Source organism: Epinephelus fuscoguttatus, linkage group LG7, assembly GCF_011397635.1.
Source record: "Epinephelus fuscoguttatus linkage group LG7, E.fuscoguttatus.final_Chr_v1".
In the NCBI taxonomy this organism is placed as follows: Eukaryota; Metazoa; Chordata; class Actinopteri; order Perciformes; family Serranidae; genus Epinephelus; species Epinephelus fuscoguttatus.
In genome coordinates, this window is record NC_064758.1 from 21272616 (window position 1) to 21283512 (window position 10897).

Below are 10897 nucleotides of genomic sequence, written 5' to 3' on the forward strand. Positions count from 1 at the left end.
AAGGTAAGAAATCACAATATGTGTTATCACAATACCCAATAATATTGTATCGTGATAATGTCATACGGTGGGACTTTGGGTGATTCTCACCCCTGGTTGTGTAGCATGTCAATTTAAGTGGCGCTCCTAAATTTTGTGCTGGTGCTTCTAAAACAATTATTTGGGAGCACGAGTGCTACGAGCAGAAAAAATTGGTCTGGAGTCTTGATTTTTGTAGAGCTGCAAAGATTAAATAATTAATCGATTCATCAGTCAACAAGAAATTCCTATGCAACTATTTTATCAATAAATGAATTTTTTTTTTTCCCAGCAAAAAATTAACTCAAAAATGAAGCACAAACTGTTAAATATTCTCTGATTTCATCTACTCTAATCTGAAGATTTGCTGCTTTTCATAGTGTTACATTGTTGTAAACTGAATATCTTTGTGTTTTTGACTGTGTGTCAGACAGGACAAGCAATTTGATATTTTATAGATTTAGTTAAAAAAAAAATAAACAGATGAACCATTTATGAAACTGAGATGAAATCCCCAGCTGCAGCCCTACCTTTTTTAATTGAAATTAGGAAATCGTACCTTTAAAATGAATAACCCTTGAACAGAAATTCCTACCATCCAATTACTGAAATCAGTCCCTCAAATTAATAATTTATGTACAAGTTAACAGAACAGAAACCATCTGCTATCTTGTGTAAAGTAAGACATGTCCAATAAAACACAACTTGTGTTTCACTGCCAAAACATGAAAGCACATCCACATAGATCTGTCCAAAAGTCTTAATAACCATTCAGTTAACCAGTGTAGCATCAAAATTGTATGAACAAAAGTGTGTTGAGGGGAAATGTAACGTAGAATAACTGTGGTAAACTAATGTTATTTATTTGAGGAAATAAATTCAGTGATTCTGTAACATTTCACTTAAAACTTTTGCATTTATAAGCAGTATATACTTTAATAAATGTTTATAATGCAATATAATGTAGTATTTAGGAGATATGAGTGTTAATGTATTTGTCAACAGCTGTAACTCCTGAGGATGGTATATAAACATTAAGATAAGCCTTCATAATGTCCTTAAATCAAATAAAATATTTGCCTCTTGATACCTGCTGGGCTTCATGTGTTGCCATTTGGCTGAATGTGAAGTTAAAGTGCTTCCTGTCTGTTTTCTAGATGAGGATGATGATGATGAGGAAGGAGATGGAAAGGCCTCCAAGGCTCCTCAGCCGCTGTCCTCCTCTGCTCTGATACAGCTGGCAGAAGGAGACGAGGATGTGGTGGAAGACCTGGAGCTGTCTGATGATGACTGAGGTTCATGGATGCACACACTCGAGCTCACCTGAGAGACGTCTTTGCTCTCCAGCTTATCAACCGTCTACATTTAGATATATATTTTATATCTATATATTTCGAATAATATTTGACTTTTTGCTTTTTTCTTTGCTTTTGAATTTTGTATGACTTCAGCTGTACAGTACGAACATGTTCATGATGTAATTAAGCAGTGAAAATTGTTAAAAAAAATTCAACAATTCAGATTGTTTTCCTTGATTTTTTTTTCTTTCTTTTTTTAGAAGATGCTAATTAATAGAAGTGTGTACGTGCATGGTGATGCACAAGTGCACCTGAAACAAGTCATTTGTGTCCTCCATACATGTACACACCTGTAGGCACCCTCAGGCTTTGTGAGGACGGGCTATTTGGAGAGAGCTATGAGCCGGGCCGAGCCAGGATGGGCCGGCCAAGAGGAGGGGTACAGAGAGGCGGGTGTTGAGCCCTGAGGCAGCAGTGCTGTGCCAGGCTGGCAGGGTGGCGTCTGATGGTGTGCCAAGACTCTCTGCCCAGGTGGTAGAGCAGCAACACAGGCTGGTCTGTTTCTGTGCCAACTCCTCACCCACCCCCCGCCCAGACCACTGTCTTCTCTGTCTGTGTATTCACATGCTCAGACACGGCTTCGCTACTCCAACTTATCCCCCTTTTCTTTCTCGACTTCACTGCACCTTTTCGCCAGCGTTCACCACTAAACTCGGGGTGATACTGGCCTCTGTTGGGTGAACCACTATTGCTTGCATTCACTGGTGCTACAATACAGGGCAGAGGGATTGTTTGACATGGATTTAAACGCCACAATGAAGATTTGAGAAACATTTTTGTGTCGTCACTTTCCCTCTGTAGTCGTTTTCAGTGAACGCAGAACCATGTGGTGCAGAGGCCCAGCCTAAAGCGAGGGGAAGTCCCAGTAGAGTCTGTAGAGCGTTCTGCTTCAGTGTTAACTCTTTGAAGGAGGAAGGTAAGTGCGAGTTCCTGGTTCTGGTCCTGTATGTGTGTGGGTGGAAGAGGAGGGTCAGGTTTATCCCCCACAGGCAGGGGAGGCCTTGGCCTGCGGCTGAACCTCACACTCTGACAGCTGGTGTTGACCTGAACTGTGCCCCCCCCATGGGCCATCTCCCCTTCACACACACACATCAGGAGACCGCATACTCCCTCCTGCTCGTTTTACCAGCAGAACCACAAACACCTGAGGAGGAAAAGGCGCATATACGTTGTCTGACGCAGGCACACAAACATGAGAGCAAAGAGAAAGCAGAGGGATTTCTTTAGGATTTATTTCACCTGTGTGGTGAATAGAAAAATAGGATGAAGACAAAACTTTTGAAGGGAAATCTAGAGACCATTTTTAATTCATTGCTTGCGTAGTTAAAAAAAAAAATCCATAACAAATTCAAAACATTTGCATTAAGAGCTTTGTGCCTTTCTTTTCCCTGCAACCAAGAGAAAACAAAGTAAAAGTATCTTTGGAATCCATCTCAAGGGCTAATTATAATACATATCATAATCTGCTTTATCTACTACATCAAAAGTCCTATAAATATTTTTTTCCTCATATTTATATGCTGAAGTAGCATTCAAGATTGGAGCGTTTTTTAATATTACACTTTTTAAAAAATGGCAGAACAAAAGAGTATGAACAAAAGTACCACCAAAGTTCAGCAAGTCACATTTTTCTTCAGTAAAGAAAACCTTATTCGTGCAACTACATTTAACAAAAAGTAAAAGTACCACGTATGTAACCTTCAGGATATTTTCATCTTAAGCATGATTCTGTACAATTTTGCATGTTTTTCCTACCTCCCACAGTAGTCAACACGAGCATACAATGACGTAAGCCGCATACATCAAAGCCACCATCGAGGCTTCTCCATTTCACCATCACTTATAAGCGTTTGTATGTCAGGTAATGACAGCGCAACCTTTGTCACCTCAAACACAGTCCCATCATGTGAGGCACTAGCCTAGCATTTCCCTGTTGGACCAGTCTTTCTCTGAGACCATTAATGCAAAAAGAAGCAGACACATTGTGAAACACAGTTTGAATTCCACACATCCGGTCATCTTTGGTATCGGGACAGTGGAATGCATAGTTGCAGTGATAAGAGGGAGTGGGTCAGATCTGGTGCTGCTCAGCATATGCTTCAACTCCAGCCTCTAAAAAGACTGCTCCACGCTGCTGTTTGGCCTCGGGAAACAGGCGGGGGAGGAAGGGGGGAGAGAGGCGTCTCTTTTTAATTCCTGGGTTCTGCAGGGCTTGTGGTGAGAGCAGTCAGAGAGACGGAGACAAGAGAAAGAAAGTGAGTGAACAGAGCTTCCTCCAGCCCAGGAAGGAAGGAAGAGTTTCCGCTAGCGTCTGACTGTCTGACTTGCAAGAATGTCGCATTTGTGGCAGGGCTTCGCTCCTTTTTTGGCAGGCTGTCTGTGACCAGCTGTCTCCTTTTCCTCTTTTTTCTCTTTCTCTGTTCCTCTGTTGCTTCACGTGTCTCCCTTCCAACCCAGTTTGTTTGGACTCTGCTCGGCTATGGCCGCTGCAGATGAACTCAGAAGCCAATTGGTTTGTCAGTTACGGTCCAGTTGTCTTTTATTCCAGTTCAATATTTTCCCCTAAATTTCTGCGTAAAGGTCCCAAGGTGGGGGAGTCAGTCTCTCTGAGTCATGTTAGTCTGAGGCAGGTCTGCCCTCCTCACCCCTGCCCGTCCTCTCCTACGAAGGAGTTTTGGCCTCGTATCTTCCCACCACCGTGGAGCCGTTACCATTTTCTTGCTTGGGAGAGGAGCACCCAGGGGTGGGTCCGCTGTACGGAGAGGAGCTGCTGCTGGTGGAGGTGGGTCTGTGGGGCAGGGACAGAGAGAGAGGCAGAGGGGTGTCAGATGGCGTGGTCAGGGGGTCCCGATCGCGTTCTGGGGGGCGCAGTGCAGCAGAAGGCGGAAACGGGAACGCCAGCGGGAATCCAGTCATGTAGAACAGCCTGCCAACACGCCGCGCCACCTGAGGAGATGAGAGGAGACCATATGACTGTCAGTACAGCCTGTTGAGTTTTGTATGATGGACTAATGCTGTATCTCAAACGGAGAGAGAGTAGGAGAGGCTGCAGTCTGTGGGGCTGGCTACTTTGAGGGAATCATCTATGCTACGCTAGCAGTTTGTCTCGGGCCTACGGACAGAAACACACATTCAGACATGCGCGAGTCCACTCGATCACACACAAACACACACGCAGGTCTGGGGTGTGTGTACCTGTGAGCGGATCTTGAGCGCTGGCCCCAGCTTTAGTCCCATGGTGTTGAGCAGGTGCTCCTCAGTGAGCAGCGGTAATGTCTCTCCATCGATGGCCTGCTCCCGAAACACCTGGCAGAGACACAGCCGCTTCAGCCACAGCCCCAACATAAACACACACTCGACACACAAACCTACACATTCACTCACACAACCTACAAAACAGTGACTCTGTTCCGAAATGTTACATACCCATTTAGAGAGGAGAAGAAATAGCTAAAGATTATCATTCAACATTTTTACAATATAGGGGATGTAGTTGTGGAGAAAATGTTGTCAAATTCAGTCTTAAAGGAACATTTCACCCACAAAATGACATTTTGTTTATCAGTCACTCACCCTGTGTTACATTGAATTCATGAAGGAAACGGATTTTCTTTTCGCATGCCTCCACAGTGAACAAAGAATCCAAAAACAGACAACATTCTTAATGAATTCGAGTAAAGGAGGGCTGCATTTAACAACAGCAGAACTATATCAAAACATCTGTTCACAAACTCATACTCATCTCGTGTAGTATAATCCAAGTCTCTTTTATCCAGTCATACACTCAGTACTTCCCAGACACGTGTTTTCACTAAAACCTTGCTATTTATAACACTTCTGCAAAATAGGTCTCTCACATGAGTAACACACCTGGGTTTTAACTCTGCTTAATGGAAAGCTCAGGCAGAGTTCAAACGCACGCACTCGCCCAGCTGTGTGTATACTCGCGTGTATAGGTGTTTTAAACAATAAAATGAGGTTTATACTTTGCGTTTAACCAACACCGTAGCGTTTTCTCTGCATAGACGCATTGCCTACGCTGTAGCCTGACGTGCACCTCCCAAGAAATGTAACTACACTTCTTGGTGACACAAACCACCTGTTTATTTTTGTAAACTGAAAATCTTTAGCCTCAGTAGAAAAGAAGCTTTTATGTACATTTATTTCACAGATAAAAAACAAAATGTGAAGATTATAAACCCCCACAAAACAGCTTTTTTCATCGTGTGTCTGATTTATCCTGGTTTCATATGAGCAGAGGAAGTCCTAGATGTCATAGCCTTATACTAATAATGTAAGCATACTGTATATGTGGGGAAAATTGTCTAGTGTAGTTAAAATAAAGCCACATTTTGTACATATTTTGAATGTTGTCGCTTTTAAGCCATGTTATGTGTGTGTTTTAGGTGTGTTAGTTGAATAAATCAAACTGCACTTCACAGAAACATCACAGTGGCATAGAAATCCCATCACCAGCAAGCATTTTGGAGATATAAGTGCAGAACGACATAGACACAACGCATACAAGTATAAAAGGTCACAGGCATAAGCCCCTTGTGTAGGCTATGGCGTAGACTTGGCACAAACCATACGGACAGCTATAAAGAAGCCTTAAGGTTTTAGCAAAAATAAATGTGTTTGAAGTACTGAGGATACAACTGGAAAAATGAGACATGGATTACAAGTTGTGTCAGACTTGGTAAACTCAAGTTTTGCGTAAGTGCAAACCGTTTGTACTCCAATTCAACAAGAATTTTCCCTGTTTTTGGATTCTTTGTTCACCGTGGAAGCATGTGAGAATAAACAAAGTTTTCTTCACAAATTCAACGTAACACAGAGTGAGTGACCGATAGACTAATTGATCATTTTGTGGGTGAAGCATTCTGTTAAACAGTAAGTTATGTATTCAACGACAGGTTCAGTCTCTCTTGAGAGTGTTACTGGTCACTGGAATTATTCCTCCTGTCAATACTGGCCATGAAGAAATCTGTTACTAGTGTGACGTCAGTGTTAGAGATGAGAGGGACAGATTCCACAGCTGTGCTCCATGCATGTCTAAAGTTCATCTGAGGCTAATAAGAGGGAATTTCATACTAAGAGGAAGGATTTTAAAGCAGACACCCACTTGATAAGGGTGACTCAGGCAGCTGAGGGCTCACATTAGCTTCAGCTGAACTGTACAAATCATTTTTGCATGGAGAAAAGAATCTGTTACATTGAAATCATGTGAGTATTGTTTGACGACACTGGAAAACAAATCTCAATCTGTTCTTTGGCCTTTTTTGTTGAGATGGATACAAATAAAGGTAGGATTGGGTTACTCTCCTCAAATTCTGTATATATTTCATTTTGGAACAATACATTGCTATACACACAATTGCACACGTCATTCACACACACAGGCTACAGGTGAACATGCACTGCTCACTCACCATCATTCACACAAAGCCCACAAATATGGCTGCCATTGTGAACATGACCATTCATGCATCCACACACATTCACAGTATACTTGGAAAAATCTGTGCTATATAGGCTTTAGTATTTCTACCTAAACATACTGAGATCCCATTGAAGTACAGATACACTAATATATCTTGGTCACTATTCTTCTTCTGTGATAAGCAGTAAGCCTGCCCCTGGCCTCCATCCCCTCCTCTCTCTCTCTCTCTCTCTCTCTCTCTCTCTCTGTCCTCCCTCTCCCTACGTCCTCACCTGTGTGTATTCAGCACATCCGGCCAGGCTGCTTATGAAACCGCACACGTCCTCCACACTCCACTTGCTGATGTCCTCCACAGGGTTTGCTGTGGCTGAGTCCTCCCCATCCATGAAAAGACCTCCCACAGAGCCTGAAAGAGCAGCAGTGGGTGAAAATGATGTGTCAATATAAACACTGGCTACAGAGTTGCTATTAAGACTGAAGATCTTTCTGCCATTTTATAGGGATGCAAAACCTGAAAATTGCAAGCTTGGAGACACTTTTTTTACTGCCAACATTTTTCTAACATGCATCTCAAAATATTTATATCAAGTCTAGTGGTGATCGATTTAGGAAGAAATCCTTTCATTTAAGAGATGAATGAGACAGGTGAAATTGGGTCAGTCGTCTAGGTAGTGGTGGTTATTTTCATTATCAGTTTAATCTGTGGAGCCAGTGAATGTTTGGTACTTGTGATTTATTAATCACTTAAACTATAATCAAATTGTTTTGGAATAACTTTAAGATTTCTGGTTAAATTAACAAATGGTTCTGCTCTACTGACTAGATTTTTAAGTTCTGTTGTAAGAGGGTTATTTAAAGGGAAACAAAGGTTACTATCATTCACTCCTGGGTGAAATGACTGCAGTCGTCACGGGTATTAATCGGCTTCAGCTCTGATCGGCTTCCAAATCAGGGTTGGTTATTGTTAGAACAGTGGGAGCACGAATCAAAACAGATTTTGTGAGTTTTATTTTCAGACACTTAAAATACTATTCTGAGCGGAGGGTTATATATATATATATATATATATATATATATATATGGCTTTTGCCACTGTGGGCTGCAACCCTCTTGCTCAATACCAGACCAATTTCAGAAATTGTTGTTCCCATTAGTCACTTTGACACACAAACGTGAAAATTGGGTCCACATTTAAAAAATACCAAAGTTTCCCCCTTTAAGTTGGTCATGGTGGGGATTTGAACAATGATAGGATGAAGTCGGGTCATCGTAGTTGTCTTGTGTATGTGGACAAACAACGCCCTCCTCCCTCCTCTCTGCCCACGTGGCTGTGCTGCCGGCGGTGTGCACAAAGGTTACACCGGGGTCAGAGGCAGGGCCCCTAACAGGGAGAGGTCTCCACACTGGAGACATGCACACAAAGAGTGCCGCTAATGGGTTTCACATGTCGACTGTGTGTGTGTGTGTGTGTGTTAATGTGTGTTTGTGTGTATGACTGAGTCTCTCACCCGTGTGAAAGTAGGGGTTGGCGTAGGGGAATCCAAAGGGCAGTGACTGGGCGTGAAGAGCAGGCAGCGGTGGCATGAACCCAGGTGGCAGGTGGTACTTGACATCAGCCTTGCCCAGTCCAGGGGTGAAGAGGTGGCGACTGGGTGACTCTGTACCTGCTGAGCTACAAGGGGCGCTCAGCCGGCCAGAGCTCTCTCCGGTCTCCTTGGCAATGTCACACACTCCCTTGCTGCCAGTGTCTTTACCCCCGTCTCGCTCCCTGTCCCTGGGTTTACTGCTGGACTTGGCACCGACACTGTCCTGCTTCTCCTCACACATCTCTGTCTCACTGTCCGAGTCCTTCATCTCCTCATCTTGCACCTCCCTGTCTCCCTCCCTTCCACCTGTGTGATCCCCAGCATGGAGCTGTGTCTGAGGGGCCCTGCGGGGGGCCTTTCTGGATTCGGCATCTGGCCCGGCGGTGGATCTCTGTGCCTGGGTGTCTTTGGGTGTGGAGGGTGGCCCTGGTTGTTGATGCTGGTGGTGGTTCAGAGTCAGGAGGGGTGTAGCAGCCCCATGGCGTAGCACCAGCATTGCATTTGAGCGGCGGGCCAGTTCCTCACGGAGCGGATGGCCCTCTGGGATGTCATGGAGGCTTCGCAGGGCTGGATGGTCGGGAGGCAGGCCAGGAGGTAGAGCTCCCAGAGGGTCGGAGCCCAGAAGACGCTGCTGCTGCTGCTGTCGTTGGTGGAGACTTTCCAACTCTTTCTGTCTCAGCAGCTCTGCCGACATCTCAAGTCTAAGGCAGTGAAACACAGGGACTTTAACATACATGCCAAAGGTTGAACATTTTGCTGTATTTCACATTTACAACTTTGCTTGTGGGAGTATTCTAAAAACATATGACTGTGTAAACAAGTTTGCTCTCTCCAACAAAACCTTATCCACCTTGAAGCTACTCTTTAGCTGTGTTACAATAAACCCACAACTCAAACCTTAAAGGTGTAGCATGCTGGATTTTAAAACATAATGTATAGACTCATACAGAAGTAACTCATCACTTATGTCCCACGAGAAGGACAGAGTTCATTCAGAAACGAGTCAATCTTGGGTTGACTTTTACTATCACTGGCGAGCACTGAAAGAGAGGATGGGGATGAATAACAATGCAGAGTTGGCCTGTTTTCTGATGGACAGGTAGGTGTTGGCGGTGAGCATAGCTTACCTGTTAAGGATGGTTTTTTTCCATTACAATAAATCGAACGTTCCTACAATAGTAGCTTGTAGTGTGTCTACAAGCAGTGAAAGGAGGAGGGGCCAAGTTTGAAAGTTTCCTGCACAGTATAGCTCTAACTTTTAGCTGTTACAGTTGGGTGCCTTAATTACACTGTTGTTAGAAACTGTCACATCACACACACATCACGCACACACACACACACACACCTGGCCAGATTCTGCTTCCTCAACATCTCCTGTTGTCGGGCAAAGATCTCAGCTTGAGCTGGTTGGAGGAACCCATAACCTGTGATAGACACAGCAAGAAAATACATAAGTGACATTTAAGCTGCATACCCATCATTACTGCATGTTAGCTTATCTGATTAGCTTTAGCATGATTTATGACTCACCAGGGGCCTGGCAGAGAGCGGAGGGCATGCCCAGGAAAGGAGGCCGCAGGTGAGGTCCTAAGGCGATGTGAGGGGCAGTTGGAGGGGACAGTAGCGGTGGAGGGTGGGACAGGTCTCTGTGGACACATGAAAAAAACAATCAGTTTGGATTTCACTGCTTTAAAAAGACAAAAAGCCCATTCAGCATGGAGGGATGTACCATGTGTGATTCCCTACATTAACAGAATATCTTTATTAATTTTCCATTTCTCACAGTACGTCTTAACTCTTTAACTCTTTCTTTGTGTGTGCGCACGCTGCCGCTCCAATGTATGCGGTGTATTTTTATCAGCGGAGCTCCAGAGACCCCCGTGTCGCCCCAGTGCCTCATCAGTCTTGTCACGCCGCAGCAAGCGCCGCTGGCCATTGCTGTACCCTGGACTGCAGCCTTTCCTTCCCCTGCTGCCTCACACATACACACATGATATATATACACAAAAACACGTGCACACACATACACAACTCTAGACCCACACACATAATGAGGGCTGAATGCACAATGCCAGTGTGTCATGCTCCGACAGCTGGGGCGGCCCCTGCGTCTTGACCGGGGCCACGGGCTGAAGGACCTTCTAATTAACACTCATCCCTCCTCTCTTCTCTCCCTTTTTTTACGCCCTCCTCTCCGTTTCCCTCCCTCTCTCCCTCTCCCTCTCTACGCTGCATTGAAACCGGTGAAAAGATGGAGCGTCCTGCAACCTCTGCTTCTGAAAAGGCCTCTCTATTATTGGCTTCGTCTTTTGTCCTTCTTGAGGGGGAAAGGCGCCTCTCACCTTTCTCCCCTCTCTCTCAGTCTCTTGTTCTGTCTTAACCATCTTTTTTCTGTCCTCTCTACTTCTCTATGACCTCTGAAAGTCTGCCTTGTTTACTCCTTTCTTTTCCTTCCACGTTTATTTCTTTCACCTTTCTATGTATTTTCTCTC

The 10897-nt window shown here is 44.3% G+C and overlaps 2 protein-coding genes across 7 annotated transcripts in view; one reads left to right on the forward strand and one right to left on the reverse strand.

The window, feature by feature from the left end:
- Positions 1-1538, forward strand: part of noc2l (NOC2-like nucleolar associated transcriptional repressor) — an 81169-nt gene extending 79631 nt beyond the window's left edge. For both annotated transcript variants that reach the window (XM_049580789.1, XM_049580788.1), the window contains exon 18: positions 1176-1538. In XM_049580789.1, coding sequence (XP_049436746.1) covers positions 1176-1312 — 137 coding nt within the window. In that variant the 3' untranslated portion in view covers positions 1313-1538. The remainder of the gene's footprint in view (positions 1-1175) is intronic.
- A 145-nt stretch (positions 1539-1683) lies between these two features.
- Positions 1684-10897, reverse strand: part of samd11 (sterile alpha motif domain containing 11) — a 98738-nt gene continuing 89524 nt past the window's right edge. For 4 of the 5 annotated variants that reach the window (XM_049580786.1, XM_049580783.1, XM_049580782.1 and 1 more), the window contains 6 exons: positions 9936-10051; positions 9751-9829; positions 8328-9106; positions 7092-7225; positions 4572-4682; positions 1684-4322 (listed from right to left, as the gene is read on the reverse strand). In XM_049580786.1, the coding sequence (XP_049436743.1) occupies positions 4038-4322; positions 4572-4682; positions 7092-7225; positions 8328-9106; positions 9751-9829; positions 9936-10051 (1504 nt within the window). In that variant the 3' untranslated portion in view covers positions 1684-4037. The remainder of the gene's footprint in view (positions 4323-4571; positions 4683-7091; positions 7226-8327; positions 9107-9750; positions 9830-9935; positions 10052-10897) is intronic. The other variant, XM_049580784.1, reaches the window with a different exon arrangement.